This window comes from Catharus ustulatus, chromosome 6 (genome assembly GCF_009819885.2).
Source record: "Catharus ustulatus isolate bCatUst1 chromosome 6, bCatUst1.pri.v2, whole genome shotgun sequence".
NCBI classification, from domain to species: Eukaryota; Metazoa; Chordata; class Aves; order Passeriformes; family Turdidae; genus Catharus; species Catharus ustulatus.
This window is the reverse complement of record NC_046226.1, coordinates 39,409,472-39,431,156: the sequence shown is the minus strand read 5'-3', so window position 1 is coordinate 39,431,156 and position 21,685 is coordinate 39,409,472. Positions and strand designations below refer to the sequence as shown.

The 21,685-nt window shown below is 36.0% G+C and overlaps 1 protein-coding gene across 13 annotated transcripts in view; it reads left to right on the top strand.

Annotated features, from left to right (window-relative positions):
* Nucleotides 1–21,685, top strand: part of PHF21A (PHD finger protein 21A) — a 134,732-nt gene that overhangs the window by 27,961 nt on the left and 85,086 nt on the right. For 8 of the 13 annotated variants that reach the window (XM_033061966.2, XM_033061969.2, XM_033061967.2 and 5 more), the window contains 4 exons: nucleotides 2,780–2,820; nucleotides 6,554–6,689; nucleotides 10,815–10,847; nucleotides 12,862–12,948. In XM_033061966.2, the coding sequence (XP_032917857.1) occupies nucleotides 6,636–6,689; nucleotides 10,815–10,847; nucleotides 12,862–12,948 (174 nt within the window). In that variant the 5' untranslated portion in view covers nucleotides 2,780–2,820; nucleotides 6,554–6,635. The remainder of the gene's footprint in view (nucleotides 1–2,779; nucleotides 2,821–6,553; nucleotides 6,690–10,814; nucleotides 10,848–12,861; nucleotides 12,949–21,685) is intronic. The other 5 variants (XM_033061973.2, XM_033061976.2, XM_033061972.2 and 2 more) reach the window with 1 other exon arrangement.

Sequence of the window (21,685 nt, the reverse complement as noted above, 5' to 3'; positions counted from 1 at the left end):
CTCCTACCTTGAACAGTTTATAGCATGTTTCTAGAGCTTTCCAAAGACTGCCTCAGTAAATTGGATAGCTGAGATTTTGTATACATTTCTGCTGTTGAAGTTTAATATAATGTTAAACTCTTCAGACCTCTATTGATATGAGTGATTGTGAGCTATCTAATCTTAACTTTGTAATATGCTTTGTAGTGAGAATGAGAGAGGCAGTGTGAGTTTCTATTTGTACTTTTACTGTGAAGAAGAAATAATCTAATTTCATCTTCAGAGCAGACTTTATCCCTTTTTCATTAATACTATTCTGTGTTGTTCCCAGTATCCACAAATACAGGGACTTGTCAAGAACCAAAGTTACAGATATAGCTGTCGTATGTTGTTCTCTACTATAAAAATGCTAAGAGCAGTTGAAAACTTAAATCTGTTTGACATGCTTGGGGGTTGCCAAACTTGGGTATTTGTTCTTCATTTGTCTGTCTCAATTCTCTGTTTAAGAAAACTGGCCTGTATCAGGCACAAGTGTTTCTGTGGCTCTCATTAGTGCTCTGCTTATGAAGAAACCAATTTTTTATCTGTTGTAGGGCTTAGATGTTGAGTTTAAAAAGCCATGCAAATCAAAAGTTCAGAATGACAAAAAATTGAATTGATACATCATTCTTTGTGCTTGTCCTCTCTACTAAATGAGGCAGGGATGTTAATAAAAATAGTATACCTGTGTGAGGTCAGAATTTTGTGTTGCCAGAGGTTTGACATTCAAAGGTTAACCTGTTCTAAATACTTAAAAAAAGCCTGTAGTAAATTATGTACAGAAGAGGATGCAAATGTATTTCCATTCCCTGTATAAGTCCTTTCTAAGTGACTTCTCCAAGGCAACACAGTGGTTCACTTGGATAGTCACAATTAAACTCCTTGTGTTCTAAACTTTGTCCTTGGGAGTGCCTGGCTTTTGAGTCTGGGGTTGCAGCAAGATTAAATGCAATCTGAGGGTTTGTTACTGTGCAGCTTTTTTCTGCACAGTTCCATCTTGATGGTCCTGCTATGGAGGCGAGCCTCTACGTAGGGGGGAAAATAGGAAGGAAGGAACAGTTGCTGTTATTTTTAAGTGACAGCTTTCTTGTCAGGTTGTGTGTACTTGTGCTACAAGTAAATTGATATTTTTCTCTTTTTAAATAAAAAGCGTGCTTATTTATTCTAAGACTGCATTTGCAGATGTGTAGTACTGACTGTTTTGTTTAACTTTCTAAAGGCAGTAATCTAGAGCAGTGGGATTTTTTTTATTGTTATTATTTTATTAATAGCATGGACAGAAAGTTGTAGTTGCTTGTTGAAGAGGGCACTTAGTACTTGCATGGTGAAAGGGCTTCCTCTGTAGGTTTCTGGATCAGTTAAGTGACTGATTGATAGTGAGAGGTGGAGGTGACAAATAGCATTTTAATACCAACAAGAAATAACTAGAATTTATTAGAGAATAATAACCTGTCTCTTCAGCACTCTCAAAAATGGCAGTATTTAAGATTCTGCAGCATCCAGAGCGAGTGTACTTATTTTGAATACAACCTCAAAACAGTCCATACTTCCCAGTTCATAACCTGTCATGTTAGCAGCTGGATATTATGTAAATTAACCTGAAATTTCTCTAAAATTAGATATCATCTGTAATATTCTGTGGTTCAAAATGCACAATAAGGTTTGAGACTAGGAGGCTGACAGTACTGTCACTACCAGCAGTAGGCTTCCTGTTTCCTTTTCTGTTCTCAGTGGTCATCGGTGGTTCAGCTGTTTAGTAAATGGAAAACCTCCACTTGCACTGGTCTCCAGGGAGTGAGATGATTCTGACTTTCTACTGCTGTTATCTTTCTACAAGACTGGGGCTTAAATTTCAGCTCTGTGATGACTTACATGTGGATAGAAACATCTACAAAGATCTTGTTAGCTGTAAAGTTAAAGCTTCAAATGTACTAATATTCTAGTACTTTACTAGGAAATTGGGAGTATTTTGGAACCTGTTTTTTAGCATCAGGCAAAGTAATTGAGCAAATGAGTTATCATTTGTATTGGAACTATCTTTTTAGAACTCTGACTCATGAGCTTTTTATGATTCATGTGGTGATTTCAGAAGTATTACCTTGCTGTGCTGCAAAATGTTCTGCCCATGACCCAGGTGGCGTAATGGGCAGTGCCTCTTCTCAGCCTCCACACTTCGTGTCTCACCATATTGGCTTACGCTGCTGTTTGTTTCAGTCCCCCGTAGTACTCTGGGATTTGAGCTCTAGTGACTGTGCTGACCTATCACCTGCTCTGCCATCTTTTGGTGTTGGTGTAACCTCTAGCAAATGATGAGCAAATGTCTAGGGTGGGTAACCTTGTCATATTTAGCTGTGGCAACTGGCAGGGCTTACAATATAGATCTTAATACATATCATGGAGAGGTCTTTACTCTGTGGGAGGGTGACACTGACCTTGTACAGAAGTAGAAAAATTTGTATCTTTAATTGTTTCTCCTGCTTGTGACAGTAATAGTTGGTATTTTAATCCAGATTAAAATTGAAGGTCTCCTTAGTTTTCCTTGCCACTTCAAACAGATTTTCTTTTGAAGTGGTGTTTTACAGTTAACTTCAGCATTTAAAAAAAAAAATTAAAACTCCCCTGAAGAAAAGCCAATCAAAAAGCCCTTTCTAAAATCCTAACCCTTCCCTCTCCAACTTTTCAAATATTTGATTTTTTTTTCCAACTGTAGTTTAAATATTTGTAATTATCTTTTTTTTCTGTTGTTGTTTTTCTTTTGTAGGAGGGGATAGAGAGCTGAAAGGGATAACTTACTCAAAACTGGTAAGTACTTCTTCCCAAGGGTAAAATGGCTTACCTAAGAAGAGATGATATGAAGAGCTGGCATCCATTCCTGGAGAAGTTTGATGGTTACTGAAACTGAAATTCTATCTATTCTTATATTCAGGAATTAAGTCTTAAAAAGTAAATGTTGCTGATAGAAGCCCTAGTTTTATAAATAAAATCCCTGTAAGGCTGAGATTTGGGCCCAAGGGTCTGTAAGGACAATGGACATCTGAATTCATCTACTCAAAAATAATATTAAGTTGGTATTTTGTTTTCTCTGTAATGTGAAAACCAAATTTATTTGAAGGGATTTTTGGCTCAGAAAGACTTGTCTCTAAAATTCTGAGTTATTCTGAGTCCTTCCATACACACAGAAGGCATTCATGGCTTTGTGTGTGTCCTACCTTTGTTTATATAAATATATATGCCTTGTCAGCTGTGTTTCTAGTGTAGCTTCCAAAATAGCCATTGTTGAAATAGTACTGTGATATTTTAGCAGTTCCCATGTAGATTGTATTTAATTAACAGAAGTGCGAATGCACTTATGTGATTATTGTAGAGTTTAAGGTTTCATTCAGTCTTGAATATTTAAATAGTCTATATGCAGTGCATTGGGGCACTTACCTGAGTACGAAATTCTAAGTCTTGAAGCAACCACTTAAGAAATAAGGGATTATTGGTAATAAATGAATGCCAGCAAGAAACTGAATGGAGGATGGCTCTGATAGTTGAAATCCATCCAAAAATGCCTAATTTACCTCTTACTCAGTGTTCTTCCTGGCTGAGACTTGGAAGTATGTCTGGATGTACAAGAGGTGCATGTACTCCTGAATCCTGTGCCTTCCTTTTGGAGGTCACCAATTGTGGCATTGAGGAAGACATTTGTTTGTCTTCCTTGAAAAATAACAAGATAAAGAATTTTTGCAGGCCAAGCCATCCATGCAGTTTCAGACATCTACAAGCTTTTTATTTTATTTTAGAAATTATTCTACTGCCGTAAGCGTAAAGTGGAAAATGCACCATGTTCTATGATTAATTCAGAGATGGTTTTTATACCTCATTGAATGTGATATTATAGGTAGTTTATAATGCTACTGAACTTAAGTTTTTAAATGTTCCCTTTAATTTCAGTCTAAAAGAATAAAAGATCAAAATTACTAAAAGTTTTTGCACTAGCAAACTATATAGCCACATACGTAGTTTTATACCTCCTCTCAAAGGAAGTATGAGCAATATTTAACCAGGTGCCCTGATATAGATATTTATAGACATTATTCAATGTCAGCTGGAAAAAAACCAGTTTAGGTTTTGCTGGATGTAAGGAATGATTTGGGGGTTTTTTTAATTTTTTTTTGTTTTTTTTTGTTTTTTTAAACTATATTGGTTGTTTAACGTTGGATGAGCGTATAATGTGCTTGGGGGAATTCTAGACAGGGATAACTGAATAGTTATTCCTGCTTGGGAAGGGCAGTTGCAAGTGTTTGTTCTAGAAAGAAGCAATTGTATGTATTTCATGTTCAGAATTTGACAACTTCGCCAGACTTTAAAATTAAATATATTTTTTTGTGTTTATACCCCTATAAACATAGCTAGGCTGAGCAGCTACTTTTTTTCTGCAAGGCAGTATCACTTTTTTCTTGAACCTCTTAAAAACTAATTTTGAAAAATCTTGCTAGCTATTCAGGGCATAAATGCAATTAGCTTGGATTAGTTTCTATGAACCATCAATACTACAATTTCTATGTCAAATTAAGTTGTGCATTAATAGAAGTTGCTCAATCTTTATATGTTCTTTTACAGAAATACCATGTCATATTCACTGTGAACATGTATTGGACTTTACAGTTACATATATTTAAGTGATGGATATTTTTTATATTCTCTATTTATGTTCTCACTTGAGATAACTGTTTTGCTATTCTGCACTCAACTTTGAACTTAACATGTAGCTGCAGAGCAATACAAACTATTCCTCATGTGTGCCTTCTGATTTTTTGAAGACATACTGAGAAAGAAACTGATCGTATCTGCGTGTCTTTACCCTGAAACTGAATTTCCAAGGGTCAGCCTTTGCAGTGGGTTCCAGTTTTCATTAACCAATCTCCCATGTGGTTTTCTGAAGCATGACTTCTTTTGAAACTGCAGTGGTAGGAACTTGAAGCATGCTATAATTGTTCTTGTCAGTGAGTGGAAGTAATAATCTGTGATTCTGTTTTCTCATTACTGTTTGTGGTAATAGGACAGGGAACTATATGTAATTTCCATGTATCCCTTGATACAGATTACACTTTTATAGAGACTAGTGCTGCAAAGGCAGCTGTTTTCACTCATCTGTGTCACATGTGGGAGAGGCCCTTGCAGAAGGTCATTTCATGTGTTGGCTATAAAGTTTGATCAGACCTTTATTATTTAAATAAGTAACTTAAAGCTAACAGCAGACAACATGGACAAAGTTTTAATATAATGCTTTTTAACCCCCACTTTGTCTTCTTTTTTTGTAACAATTCTGTTTGAAAAGATAAGTGATAAATAAACGAAACAAAACACACATCTTCAATATTTTTATTTTCAGGAGTTCACTAGTTTGTCCACTATTTCAGTTTACTGTAGTGAGATCACATTAAAATAAAATTCTTTAACTTATGGGAATTACTCTCTTTTTATGGCCTCCATGTCTAATCAAAGCTGTCAGGATCCTTTTGAAAACATTGTAGTCTCATTAGGAAGGCCTATGAGTTGGCAACAACACCTGTGCAATGATTGTGAGCAATTTTCAAAAAAAAAAAAATAGGAACTATTTTAACACTGCAGCAATTCCTTAATTGTGGTATCTGGATGGAAGTGACTGGAAAAATTGCTGTAATGTTTTTCAGTGACTTTCATGTTTATGTATTTATAGATGTTATTACACAGGTTCCACTATGATTTCAGCATATGAGAATCCTGTTTCAGAAGCTGATACTTTTAACGTATTTCTGAAAAAAAAATCTCTTGTCCAGAATTCAGGTCTTTCAGAAGTATGCTTGATAATGCTTTTCTGTGTCAGAGATTGGGGGGTTAATTTGTTTGTAGTAAAAGTGAAGATGCTAAACTTAATACTCATGATCTACAAGTAGATTTCCAAGATGAGAAAGATTATAAAATTAATCTTTTTGAAATGTGTTGTGCTGCTTAATATCACTCTTCTGTTCCTTCAGAACAGATTTCAATTGAAATTACTAACTTGGCACAAACTTTAGGTAGTGAGTTAACATATTAATGTTCTGTTAAATAACATGCACGCTGTCCCATCTAAGAATGCTTCCGCAGTATCATGGAAGTGTGTTAATGCAGTACATTCAATTTAACTATTTATTGTGGTTGTAGAACTTTATTCTCCAGAATAAGTTTTCATCTACACAGATTTTTAAAATATTCTTGGTAGTTAAATTTGCTAATTTAATATGCAGCTGCAATAGGATATTGGTAGGAAATAGCTGCCTGCAAACTAAGATAAGGGATAAGTATGTCAACTTTGGGATATGTGGGAAGTAACAAATGTGGCTAAATGACTCCAAGGCAGGCATTTTGTAGAGCCTGCAGATTTCTTGTGTTCAAAAGACTGACTGTATTTAGGCTAGAAAGCTGCATTTGAATGTAGTTCACTGTTGAATTCCTGTTGTGTTATAATCTCCTTTTTTCAAATTGACTCTTCTTCACTAACATAGACAAAACCTTTATTTTTCTATAGGACTGGTGTTAAAGAGGAAAACAGAAACTAAAGGCACTGGAATCAGCAAAGACGCTTCTAGAGAAAGTGGAGAAGGTAGAGAATGGAGCTGCAGACTCTACAGGAGGCTCTGAAAGTGGAAATTCAGGTTCACCAGGTAATTTATGTACTTCCTTGCTTTAAAGCAATAGCAGCATTAGTACTGCTGACAGCATTACTACTAATGGGAGCATTAAGCAATAGCATAACAACTATAGTAATAATTGTTTTATAAGCTTGAAACTACTTCAGAATTTTATACTCGTCATTTTGACCTGACCACCTGTTGTTTTTTAGCAAACGTGAAAAATCTACATATCAAGCTGTGGGTGGGGGCTTTTTTTTTAGTATTTTGTAGCAGTAATAAAAACATTCTGAAAACCATGTTCAGCTTCTGTCTGGAAGGTTTTTCTGATGTTCTGAAGCTAACTTTAGTATTCAGTTGGTAATGGAGGAATATGGTGGAGGAACTCTGAACTGAAATGTATATGGTGCTGCATAGTTTAATCTGGTGTTTCTCTTCTGGAATGTCTTCTACTTTAGTAGCTTCTAAATGATATTTTTGATAACCAAAGTGTTTAGTGCTTGGGCTTTGTAAATTTTTACCTGCTGGGTCTTTTTACTAGTAACCTGTTCAATACTATGTGGCAGTAGGGTTGCAGATTGGCATTGTTTTACAATGTCAGTGAGGAATTATTACAACTAATGATATTAAAACCTGATTTTGTAAATATAGAAGGGCATATGCATATTAATTCTCGGAAGAAAATTATTACAGCAATAGACACAGACTTGCTGCCAACTTGAAATGTTAAATTTTACAATGAGACCTTTTCTAAACACAGTTCTCCAAGTATTTCTGATGCTCTTCAGAAATCTGAAACTCACAACTGTTACACAGTGGATGAAAGGAATGTATGATAAGTAACTGATCAGTGTAGTCCATCATAGGAAATTTGGAAAATGTTTCAAAATCACTTGGTGGCTTGTCTAAAACGTGATCTGGATGACTTGTTCAGTACTTGCTGCAGTGATGCACATATTGCAAGAACTCGAACGGGTGCATTAGTAAAATCATGCTATGTCTGCTTTAACAAAATCCAACTTACAGCCAGGGAGGAAAACCTGAAAAAGCTGAGGATGGATTTTCAGAACTACAGATGAGTATTTTGCTGTCCTCAGTAACTCCAAGGCCTTTGTATTCAAAACTTCAATGAAGTTTTTGTTCTGGAGGTAAGGAAGTTCAGAAATTACCCATAGCATTTTGCTGCAGACATAGAAATATTTAAGACGAGTAAATAATTTTTCAAGTATTAACTACTGTAAAGCAATCAAAATGTTAATCGTACTCGTGTTTGTATGACAGTGTTTACCCCTTGTGTGCATCTTCATTCCCATTTATGCCCAAGTGAACCAAAAATTTTAAGACGTCCAAAAAACCTTTCTTTAACAGCTTAAAGTTGGTAGGGCTTTTTACTTTCTTTGCTTTGCTCAGTTATTAAAAGTGAACTCTGCACAAAAATCAACTTTAATTAGATTTGTTTTTAGTTGGCGAAACTAGAAGAACCATTATATCAGAAGATTGTCTTTTTTAATTCAAGATGCTGCATATTTCTACAATTAAGGCTAAGAAAAAGTCTGTATGTTTACAGTGTAGCTTAGCGCAACAAAATATTGGGTGTTTCAGTAAAGGTTTTGTGAACTGTGCTTGTGTGGTTATTGCTTGTCAGCATCCACACTAATAGAAATTAAACTGGTTTTGGCACTAAAAAAAAAAACTTCAAATGAAATACTTGAACTTTCTTGTGTAGCTCTGAATTTTGTAACCTGAAGAGATTTAATATGTTCCTTCTTTTCACTCAGGATTTATGAAAATTTGTCTCTTGTCATCTTTTACTTCTCTAGTATTTCGTTTTCTGAGGACTCTCTAGCAAAGCTTGCCAACACTCAGTCAATGGTTTGTTGTCCTGTTAGAAGTGGTGGATGGGTGTCTGTGATGAGCATAAGGAATTCAGCTCAGCTCTGTAGCCAAATCTTCCCGGCTTCCTGATGCAGCATGTTGCCTGTGACTGCTTACATGGCTATACAAGTGATGCTTAGTATGGTGTGGTTTTGTTTGTAGAATAGCTCCTTGGGTTTTGACTCTTCTGTTTCACTTCTAGAACTTCACTCAAGATCTTCCAGAAGCTTTCATAATGCTGCTTTGGCAAAGTGTATCTAAAACTACCACTAAGAACCCAAAAAATGTGTTCAGTTGTTCCAAAAAAACTACTTTTTTGGTCTACTTTCTATGATCAGAGAGTCCACCATGAATGACGCCTGATCAGATCACTTCTGTATGAGTGTACAACTTGAATATTCAAATGTCTTCCATGTGAAAGCTATATTGCTTGTCCTGAAAAGCGATGCATCAAGTCTAAGTAGTTCATTCTTCTACTGTGTTGACTTAATTAAGATAAATTTGAAGCAATCTATCTTCATAGTTTTGATCACAAGAGGTGTTAGAGGACTTATATTTAGCTATTCATACAGAAGGATTGAGTTTCATGGATGATACCTCAAGCTGATGTGTGGAAAGAACCTAAAGTGTCCTTGTCTTATTTCATGGCACAAAGATCAGTGGCTTTTAAAATACCTTAAATTTAGCTTATGTTTAAGAATTTTTTTTCCTTATGATTGCATGATGCAGTACTGTGTGATCCAAAAATCTAGCAATATTTTGTGAAGAGTTTACGGGATTGACTGTATTGTCTAATGACTGTGTCTGCAAGAGTACTTTATATAAAAACTAACAGATTTGTTGCTTGTCAAGCTCCAATGTGGCAGGAAGCACTGAGGAAAAATAAGCTAAGCGTGTTCCTGTGATGCTGAATGGCAGCATGACGAAACAATAATATTCAGTGTAGATAAAAGCCAAGTGATGCACTTTGGAAAAACAGGCCCAGTTTTACATCTGCAATAGCAGACTGTGAACTGGCTGTTGGCACAGTGGAGGAGTTTTGCAGTACAGTGTACTCGAGTGTTGCACGTAGTTTTAAACTTTGTCTCCAGATGATAGAGACAAACTAGAGAATTATGGAAGAGTGCCAAGAGTGAACAATGCAATGGAATGATTTGTGCAGGAGGAGTCTTTCAATCTGAAGAAGTGAGGACTGATGAGGGAATATGTGGTATGAAAAAAATGCAAGAAAGATCTAAATAGACAAGCAGCCACAGAATCGTACAATGTCTTGAGTTGAAAGAGATCTGTAAGGATCATCAAGTCCAGGTTGCAACTCCTATTGACTCAAGTCAGCTCTGGTTTTCCATAATTGTATTAGTCCCTCATGCTTACATTGTAAGGAAACAGATTCAAAAGAAAAAGGAGGTCATCCTTTTACGTAAGAGTCCTGTAATTTAACTTGGGAACTTACGGCCATAGAATCTAGAATATTTTCCTGGTTTAAAAAGTAATTCAAGCAGATCAATGAAAGAAATGTGTGTTAGTAGCTACTAAACCCAGGACATAATCTTTGAAAACATTAGCGATGTAAATTTCTACAAATTTACCTAAAAAGATATTAGGAGCTTTTGGTTTACTTTGTGTCTTCTTCTGGGCTCTGGTTTCCTTTGCTAACTTTTTACTTGCGTAGCAAAGGCATTCTCCTGCAGCTGCCTGAAGGAAGTGAGGGAGGAAGAATAGTGAATGGTAACAACGTGTCTGTTTTCCTTTGGATGTGGAGGGCATCTCTTCTACAACGATCTCAATCTCTTTGTGAGGGAGAAAAGTGGCAAAGATACTTCTGAACATCGGTCTTCCATCTGGTACCAGCCAAGCCAACACACAGGCAGGGCTTTAGTACTTGAAACATTCTGCCCTTGAATATACAAACAGCTTTTGTGCCTGCAGCAGTTATCTGTGGTTTGTGTTTCTTGGGACTGCAAGCAAAGAGGGCAGCAGTTCTAGAGGAGACACAGCTATTAGATTATCTTACCCAACTGGCTTAAATTGTCTTTAAAAAGCATCACTTGTTCAAGAGCTGTTTAGGAGGGCAGAAGTGATGGCTTAATACAGTACTTTTACTGTATTAATAGAATGGGTTTAGAAATGTTACAATACTGGACTTCAGACTTTGCTATTGAAATGCTGTAAGCTAAATATTTTGCTTTTAAAAGGTTGTTCAAAACTACTAAATTTTTAGCTGTTCAACAAGATTCGTAATGAAAATCTTCATTGTATTGTTGCATCTTTTTTTTTTCCTAGAAATTGGTTGCCCAAATGAAGCAAGATCCACAGGTAACTATTTATTTTTATATTGAATAATTTCCCTTAAAATGCAGGAAATAACCAGTGCATGAAGCTTGAGTATTTTAGATATTTCTGGATCACCTTCTTCCTTGCTAACACAGTATTTGTTGGATCGTTTAAAATAAAACCAAAATTCTTGTTAGTATGGAGTTTTTTGCCTCATACATATTCCTAATAGTTTAAATCAAGCATAAGTTTCTGATTCTATTGGAAGCTGCTCTCTATAAAAACTGCTGTTATTCACAATAAATTTTTTCTTTTTGGAGTATCAGACAGTTGGCAGTACAAGAAGAGACAGGATATTCTATCCAAGAAGTTCTGTCCAAACAGTATAGCTTAAGGTTGTGTTCAGATTCCCTGTCTTGGGTGTCTTGCCAGCCCTGTAGTGTCCATAGAATGGACACTTGGCCTTGGGAAGTTTTAGAGCTACTGAAGTTGGATAACTGGACTCCCTGCATATACAGCAGAAGTCATCCCTTTCCCAATGACTGCATAAGGTCCCTGGGTTTTCTTGTATAGCAGTTGAACACTCCTGGATGCTGGATGTGGTGTTCTGTGGAGCTCTCAAACCAGTCTGAAATGTTGAGTAGAGGGATAAAGGCTACTCACTTGAGGCTTGCTGTGAAGAGCTTCCATCCCCATACAATAATAAATGCCTTGTAATTTTATGAATGTACATTTTTTTCTGAGCTCAGTGAATATGACAGCTTTTAATAACACTCGGGCAGTTAAACCTCTGACAGGGAGGGTTAAGCAGGGTGTATTGGGAAATCTGTTTTTTTGAACGTTCTTATTCTGATGGGATTTGGGCAAGATCTGCTGCTCTTTTTCGCTGGACAGGTCTGCTAACAATTAGTCTGCAGAGCAGTTGGCTTTCAGTTCATATTTGCTGAAAGTGAGGTCATGCTGCAAGCAGCCATGCAAAGTTCCTAGAGTCAGAAAAAGTAAATCTGGTGCCTGCTTCCAATGCTCTTAATGCATTTTTATCCCAAATCGTTAAGTGGAATCTAGCAGAAGGGAAGATGACTGGTCAATATCTGGTTTTGCTGGAATCAGAGACTATGTGCAAGCTGAGATGAAAATGCATTTCAAAATTGGAGGATTATAAAAATAGGGAATATGCATGAAGTTTCTGTGATGATATTAGTCTTATGTTTTAATATTTCTGCTTAGCAGACTAAACCTTAATAATCTAAAAACTTCACAACATAAATAAGAACAAAAAAGTTAGAAAAGAGAAAAATTAAGGAAAACCTGATTTCCTGTCACATTTCTGCAGAGCTTCACAGGTTTTAAACTAAGGACAGATGTTTCTTTAGTTTTCTTTTATTTCAGTAGAAAAGAAAAAGTCCTGGTAAAAATTGTTTTCTGTCTGCATCTTTCTAGTGTTGCTTATGGCTTTAAAATCTGAAACTTAGAAAAGTGCTACTGTAAGCAAAATGCTGATATGAATGATGTGTCAAGGCAAATGTAATGCTCTTTAGCACAGTCTAAGGCATAAGCATACATGGAAATAAGGACTTAAAGTATGTTAGCCTTCAACTTATATATGTGTCAATTAAGTTTTAATAGATATGCTTGATACTCTGCACAGTAAAATGTAAATGTCTTTGCATAAGTAGCATAAGTGAGAATGTTTTCGATAACAAAACATAGAGTACTGTTATATACAGTATGATACTGTTGTATTACATATTAACAAACATTTATTGTTTAATTTGTAAACTTCATGACGTGTACAAATGTGCTTTATAATGTGATAAGCGCTAATGGATGTTTTAAAGAAATCTTCTTTCTAAACTGGGCTATCTCTGTGAGTGCTAGAAAGACTCTCTGATTATTGTTGCACTCAGCAACTTAAATAAGGCTTTGTTGAGCCATTTGAATTTCATTGGCTGTACATCCAGAGGTGCTGTATTTGTAGTAACTATGCAAGAACAAAACAAAAAACCCACCTTCCTGCTACTACTCTCTGTTAACAAATGGAATATCTTTCTCACAGATATTTTTTCTTTCTAATCAGAACGCTGATTTGAAGAAACAACTTCATGAACTTCAAGCCAAAATCACAGCTCTGAGTGAGAAACAGGTAGGGAAACAGAGGTGTATTTTTAAAACTATGTTCTAAAGGTGTCTCTTTTCCTAGCTTCCAAGAGAGCTGCTAAATCTTTACGTGCAGAAATAAGCGTGGGCAACCAGACATTTTTGATTTTTATTGGATTTCTTAACAAAGGATAGAATGAGTTACTGTGAGTCTATCAAACAAGAAACTAGTTTAATCAGTGGAAGCTATAGCAATTTTTCTTGTGTTGAAACAAAGATTTTATATTAAGGGAGATGGGGAAAATGGATTAATTTTGTCACTTTTGTATTATCTTGAAACGTCTTCTAAACTCAACCATTCTAGTTTAGGCAAGTCTTTAGATTTTGACTTAGTAGGTCCACACTGTGTATATGGTAAATATGCTGGAATTTTTCTTAATGTCAAGACCACCTAAATGTATGTCAGTTATGAGTACTTGATCGACAATTTGAAAATTAGTTGAAAATTTTACTGTGATAAATTACAGCACGATTATCTTATGGTTACCATTTGGTAGGAATTCTGTTTGACAGCGCTAAAGTATGAGCAATAATTGCAACTGAATGCTTGAGGGAAAGATTGTTGAACTTGAACATGGGCCTTGTGAATAATATGAAGATAAATGTGTAATGTTGAGATATCTACAAAACTTGTTCTCACTTTTGTTTTTAAAAACATAAAAGAGCAACATGCACAAACCCATCATAACACCACACTATCCCATCCCTAGTTAACCAACTTAAGTAGTCTCCTGATTGTATTGCTTAATATGTCAATAATGGAACCAAGTTAGGTCAATGTATCAGACCTTTGAAGAGGGAAAGATTTTACAGCATTGGTAAAATGCATGAGTGTCACAACTAGGTACCTCCATTCGTGTGTTACTAGCTCATGTGTTCTGAGTAGTACTATCCCTAAGAAAATGACCAGACAGGGATTAACATTTATCTAGAAATTTTGTTTACTGAAAAAATTATAGTATGATTTAATAGGGGAAAAGTGAATCTAGGACAAAACATATAAGGATAATAAAGAGAATGATTTTTTAATGAGAATAGTAGTTCAACAAAAACTGAGATTTTGCTGATGTGATAGCATGCCTCTCTTGAAGATGATTTATTCTCTAAAACCAGCATGAGCCTCTGCATGTGGCTATGTCTCACAGCAAGCTGTTTCAGGATTCTCTGGTAAGCTCTGGATATGATAATTTCAAAATGAGCTTGTCATGATGCCATGAAGCAAACTGTATTGACTACCAGTTCACGTGATGAGCGTGGATATGCAGTGAGACACTGAGTAGAATGTGAGAAAGCAAATACATCCTGCCATACCTTTTAAACTTGTATTTATAACTCTCTAAAGTTATGCTGCTGAATGAACTATACTAACATGTTTTTGAAATTACCCATCACTAAAAATGGAGCTAATCTTTTCTGTTGAACTCAAGGTGCTAAAGCACACCTGTTCATGGGATGAAGTTTCTAAAAGATATTGAAAAATAAGTTTGATTTTACTTCTACCACACAGTCCATATGAAGTCACAGTAGTTTGCTTCTTTGTATTTTTGTGTGTTTGATTATCAAAACAACAGTGAACTTCTCTATGATTGTTGAAGTTTAAATATTTTGTTATCTCTATGACTGGACTGCAGAGCTGCCAGTCTTCCAGATGATAATGTTGTTAAAGTAGTGTGACTGCTAAAATGCAGTGATCATGGTAAATGTAAGTTCTGGGAAAAGAACCACGACTTCCCTGTGCAGAGAAGTGCTCACTCTTTTATTTGCAGGAAACCATTATATAGAAATCTGTGGCTTAGCAATGCTGTTGAGCGACACCTTAGAGACTACAACAAAGCCCATTTTTCTGTTTTCTCTTTCACTTCTCTTCAGGAAAAATCATTATTTTCAATTGCTTTATGGGTAGGATATGAATCAGCAATTTAATTTTCACACAACGTGGAAAAATATGCAGTTTTGCGCAGTAAATATAATGGTTTGCATTGTGCAGCGCTTGTGTTAAGAAGGGGTGCAATGTGTTATCTGTATTCTTGATTAAAGCCAATTAGTTCTGATGCCTGAATAAACTCTGAGGGCCCAGCTCCACTGTGGACAGTTATAGGATGCATAATGGTCACTGTTCGATAAGCTTTTCATGAAGTTTGAGAAACTAAAGTTCCAGCCTGTGTGGTGTCTCTGCTTGGAGACATGTAGCTGAGATGCTGGTGTTAGAGAGTCAGAACAATAAAATATTTCTGGCTTGTGAAATGTTATGTCACTCTAATGCATGCTTTTTCTTTACTCCCTTATTTAATGAAGTTGGATGAAGACTTGTGCAAGAACCAAGTCAGCGGTAGGTTTAGCTAAAAGCTTTTAGTTGCTTTAAGACTTCCCTCCATTTCTGAAGCATTGTGAGAGTAGTGCCGACACTTGCTGCCAGTCGCTGCAGTGATTCATAGTGGCTTAGGTGTCTTGCTGAGAATTAATAATGACAGTTCGGTTCAGAAGTTTGTGAAATTGAGGAGATCTGGCAAAGTACGAAAAGAAAGCAAGTAGACTGTACAGTGTGTAGGCTTAAACCTAAAAAAAATTGTTAGCTAATGCAGGGTTGAATGGTTACAGCATAAGGTATGTCATATATTCATATGTTTTTGGAAAATGTCAGAGGTGAAAATAAAGACTTTGATTTGTTACACCTGAGAGATGGAGCAATGTATGCTGAGTGTATTAACACTTGAAAGGAAAACTGCAGAAAGAGAAAAAACTTACTTGAAGGTAACTTGCATTTGAAGGGCAGTAAACTTGAATCCTTCAGACTACCCGATTTTCCTCTGCTCGTCTCTTTGTATTACTTTCACAGAATTCTAAACTGTGCTTACTTCTTTTCTAATCTGTGGGCAATAAGGGGAATTCAGTTTAATAGTCTTGCTCCTCAGATGTAAATGTGAGAGCTGCAGTCTGAAAACTCTGAATGCATTGGTTTTAAAAACGGTTTCCTCTTTCTTTCCTGACCTCCTCTTTAATAAAAAGAAGTCAAGAGTAACTTTTTTCAGAACAGTTGTTATGGTTAAATCTAAGGTTGGGTTGCAAATGTGCATTAATTCTATTGCTTTGGAGCACTGTTTTTTTCCTATGTTTCACATCTTTGGAAGAAAGTCACAGTCTTAGCACTTTTTCCTTCACTTTTTGTTCTATAATAGTGTCTTCTCTTGGCATTTTTATTTGTAGAATTTTACCCACAATTACTTCGTACTACTCAGCTTTTGTCTAGGTTGAATACACTCTTTACAATACAAAAACTTAAAGAATGTAATTTTAAAAATTTTTTTCTGAGGAAGTTTAGTAGTTTATTATTTATTTCTTTTCTATTCTGGGGAGAGGAGGTGGAAATTGATACCAGTGACCCTGGTGAAAGGCTGAGGTGAGGCAGGGCTAGTGTAACGAAGGGAGGGATGTAATCTTGAAGTAGTACCTTCTACCTCTTTTTCCAAATAGTTAATTTTTTTAAGAAAAGAATATGCACTTACAGATATATCATTGACTGAGTATGTATCATAATAGTACTTTATTTTAAAGACAAGGAAGAGGTCATGTGGGCAGCAAAAACGTGTGGGGTTTTTTTTAGCAATAGCGTGTCAGATATAGAGGAATTTCAAATGTGTCCTTATCACAATCTCCTGGAAAAGTTAGAGCAATATTCTGTCTTAAATATGAAAGAAAGCTTACACAAATAGTCTTTTGACTCTGTGATAAAAGGGTGATGGTGATAAGCATGTACGAAAGAAATCACATGCTCTTTCCCTTATATTTGAAAATAAAATGCAAATATATTTTCCTGTAGTCATAGTGAAATTCATTGAATCTTTAAGAATAGTGTTGTGAAAACTAGAACTAGTATTTTAATGTATTTCCTCTTGACATGGAAATAACCTTGTGTTATTTTGATTTCTGAAGAAGTGTATATATTCAGGAAAAAGTACAGTAATTTCACGATTATAAGCTGCACCATTTTGACTAAAATTTTGGTCCAAACCCAAAGTGCGACTTATAATCAGGTGCGGCTTATATATGGACAAAGAATGAAAAGTTGCTGTTTTAGTTTGAAGGACAGGTGTCTACTGAGAAAGGCAGGAACTTCTCCTCTCTCCAAAGTATTATAATTTTGAAATCGAGGGGCTTTCAGTAAAAAATATGGGAATTAGGAATAACAGTTTTTTACTAGGGAAATTAAAATAGAAATACAGTACTACAAAGAAACAAACTCCAAACTCTGACAAAGTCAGAGTACAACCTGACACTCTGTCAGGCAGGGTGTTGGTAGCAGTCCCATTAAATGGTGGCTGCATCCTCCTGCAGTGACAGATGTGATTCAGTTGGAGCAGTGCTGCTGTAGAAGGTGCAGTTTCCTTCTGGAGCTCCAGTGGTGATGTGGAGAAATCCGGTTTTCCTCTGGAGTGCAGTGGAGAAAGGGGGTCCCTTAGTGTCCCAAAACCTGTGTTTTTGTCTTGGTAAGAAATGTTGGGCTCTTCCCCCTGGCTGGAGCAACTTCCAATGGGAGGCAGTAATTTTATCAGTCACACAGTGGGACTCAATGGCCATTAGCAGAAAATGACTCGCTGGAGGAAGGATGGGTTGTGAAAAGATAAAGAACAATGCCCTGCCTGGTTTCAATGGATGACCCATTAGCAGAATATCTGCCATTGAGATAAGGATCACTGCCCCCACCCTCAACAGATGGTGATAGAATAGATACATTTTATCACACTCTGTATTGTAACCCAAGACAGTTGCCTACACCAGGACGTGCGACTTATAATCAGGTGCGACTTATAATTGTGAAATTACTGTAATAAAAAAAATAGTTGTCAGCATATATATGCTATATGGAGATACTTGTGGTTTTATTTTTTCACAGGGGGAAAACTCTAACATACTATATTGTGAAGAGCAGTTGAAACTGTGGAATATAATTAGAAAAAATGCACACTATAAAAGGAAGTTTATTATTATGAATAGGCAAATCTAGTGAATTTTGCTTGTATGTAGAATTTACAGCAAATTGAAATTGATGAGGTTATTCTAAGTCCTGTGTGTTCAGGGTGAGACTCCTTTTAACCCTGCCACTAACTAGCAAGTAATGAGAAAGAGGATTTGGGATAGATATGAAAAATGACAGAGTAATTTAACTGTGGTTTTGTATAGTTGAATAAACATAAACATATGGTTTAGATTGACAAAGGAAACTTTTTACTTAAGTTTCCAAAAACTTTCAGGAATAGCTTTTTAGCATTACTGTTGCTATATTTATTACAGGTACCATAACTTAGTAATGAAAAGATTGGTAATGTGCATAAATTCATCCTGTGAGACTGTTCTTCTTGAACAGTTGTCAATCATCGTAAAGGTGAATTTTTATGGAGGCTTTTGAGCACATTATCAGAAAATTGCACCCGAAACATGTTCCATCGTGTTCTGTAAAGAGAAGCAGCAGAGTTTTGGTGAGAGGAATGTAAGCTCAAGAAAGCTAGAGAGCAGGAGTGAAACTGGGTACAGTTAACAGGTAGGAAAGAGAACTTGATGCTTGAGCATAAGAAGGTAGGCAAGGTGTATTGTAGATACAGCAGTTGAACACTACCAGAATTTAGGACTAGAAATCTGGAATTAAATGATAAGGTCATTACTTACTCCTGCCAGTTTTGTCTGGAGTTTCTGATACCTCCTCTCTCCACGATTGATGAAGGGTGTATTAAAATGCCAGTTATTCTGTCACTAATGGATCAAGTCTTGCAAATATGCTACATGAATGTTTAGTTACTAATAGCTTGAGGCAGATGATGCTTAATTTCAGTTCCAGTTGTTTATCTGGAACTGTACATATTACTAACACTGATCATTTTTAAATAAATGGCATGAGTGACAAAGATATGCTAATTTGCATGTAACTGCAAGCACACATTTATGCCAACTGTTTATAAAGCAGTTGTAAAATACATGAACAAAACCTGTTTGTAGAATCCTCCTTAGATTATTTGAAGTAGTCAGTAATATTTTCCTGTGAAAAAGATACTGGTCTACCTGGACATAAGGCGAAGTAAGTTAACTACTGCCTTAGTGAATTGTCAGATCCTTGTGAACCCTCTGATCGGTGTGAGCAGCACCTGTTTAGAGGTGAATATTTGAAAAATCTACCTAAGCTTACTATTTTAATCTTTGGTATTTATTTAATTTGCATCCAAACATTGTGTGAAAATGTGAATATAATGACTTCTCATTAAGTTATCATCTTCCATATTCTCAAGATATGTACTGGCTGAAGCAAATTTTGGATGTTGCACAGATGATTGTAGATAGGCAGAGTGGATGCATCTCTCCCTGCTGCCTCTTTTGCCACAAATTCTCTTGCAAAACTGATGTTATAATCATTTGTATATTACTGAAATATTGCTAAGCTGTCTCAGACCTTTTATAAAGCTTAAATCGTGATTAAACCCATACTAGCACATAAACTTGGATTTCCCATTCTTCTCTTAATGTAAGTCCACCTAGACTTCTCACTGTTGGCTTGTGAACTTCATTTTTGCATATCTAATGTACATTAACACTGGAGTAACTCAATTTAAGAAATGTAAGTGACCATTTCGTGATGTCATTAAAAAGAAGAAAAATTCTCCCCACCTCCCCCCTTGCTACTCGTCTCTCAGCACTGATTTTCCAGCTCAACTTTTACTTTTTGAGTTCATGCTGTATTTAAACCAGATTTGGAGGCAGCTGGAGAACTTTTTTAATTGAACCTAGTTGGCTACATCTTTCATCTTCATATAAGCCAGGGCATTACTCCAAAATAACCTGCTCTGCTTGAAAATCAACATTGTAGATAAAAAATGGGCAATTAAACTACAGTATTTCCTTGAAAATCCCCTACTGATGGAGAGAGTTGGTTATTAGATGCTCCTGCATGTTTTGACTTTCTGGGTAACCTCACACATGAGTAGTTATTTCAAGGACTACTATTCCCTCTTCCCTTTTATACTTGAAGGGAAGACAAGTGAAGCATTAGATGATGATGACTGGGATTTAGGCTGTTTTGTATAGTACCCTTAAACGCCTCTTAGTTGGATGCTGGGAAAAGGGATTAAATCTACTAATGAATTTTTATAAGTTAAAACAGATTAAAGTAGTTCATTCTGCTCTATTCTACATGCCTCAGTGGAACAACCTCACAGCCACAGAAACAGTATTTTGATTTATTACAAGTTAGAAAAGGAGTCAAGTCCAGGGATCTTGGTTTTCAGGGCATTATGGATCTTTAGTTGCTATCAGAATTGTTTGGTCCCCAGTTTTCTGAAGTGTGTTGAATTTTGGAAAGGAGAAGAGAGAAAGTGTGTCCAATGTTTAGAATACAGGCAAAAACTTGTCTGCTGTTTGTTCTCTGCTGCCTGGTACTTGATTTGAAAATAAACCACTTCCTGAAATGTGGGAGTTTTTGTGCAATGCACCATCTTGTTTATTGGTACTACACCAAGAACAAGACTGACTCGGGTGGACAGTGTTAGGTGGTGTTTTCCCACATATGGGTCATGTGTTACACCTTCATAGGGTATTGAGGAACCACTCAGTTCAACTCCTGGTGCATAGGTTTGAAAAGGACTAAGGTGAATGTGATAATGTTGCATTGCTTCTATATTGCTAATTTGGAATTGTTTTCTATTAATTGTACTGGCTTTTACAGATGGACTAAGGGTCCTTTGTAGGACTAATAAAAAGGAAATACACGTTTCTGGAAATGATTTAGAGAGATGACATATCTAGGAAAGCATGAGTGGGCCAAATGAATGTACACATTATGGAAATATTTTTTTTGGGTTTCACTTTTGTAACTGAATGTTTGTCCTTATTACTCACTATGGATTTTTTTCCTTCATTTTATTGTTGAGACTGTGATAGTCTTGAAGGGCTTAAAGAGTGAACAATCCTCAAGTATTAAAAGGTAAGAATGCTTTTCACAGAGTTTCATGAAGTGTCTGTGCTTTCTTTTCTATATTGGTACTGTTGGAGGCACAGAATGCAGTCTTCATCCTTAGAAAATCTTGATGTTCACTGAGGTGATAATCTAGTATACATTTTCTGTTCATGGAATTAAGAGTTTTATTTTCTTCAAATATGGGCCAAGTCAATGTGAATTCACCTATTTCTGGTCATTATACAGAGTCTTTTTCTTTCAGATTCTATTTGCTTCTGAGTTAACTTCTCAAATACTTGTTCTGACCTTCAGAAACTCCAGAAAGTGTTTAGAGCAACGTTTTCCCTGCTGTTACATTGCAATTTAGCAGAGACATGTCAGGGAAGATATGTGGTGGCCAGGCAAAATGTAAGTTTTCTTGGTGTGGTTTTGTTTTAATTAGGTCCATTATTCTTTGAGCTTCTCTTTATCTCCTCCTTTGTCCTAAATTTGTCAAAACTGGTAATGAAGTGCAAGGGGTCTTCTTCAACTTGCCCACTAATTGTAATGTAACAATCATAGCCCATTGATTTAGGCTATGGTGACTGCAGAATTCGATGGAAATTTTGCTGAAATGAAGTCCAAATGTGGGAGATCAGTAGAGTGGTGGAGACAGCACCAGGAGGCAATTCAGACAAGGGAACCTAACTTCTGGCATTCTGTGTTGGCTTTGTGAAGGCAGGTCTCACTCTACTGACTGTAAAAATACTACTAGAAAGATTAGGCTTCAGTTCATTACTTGTTTTCC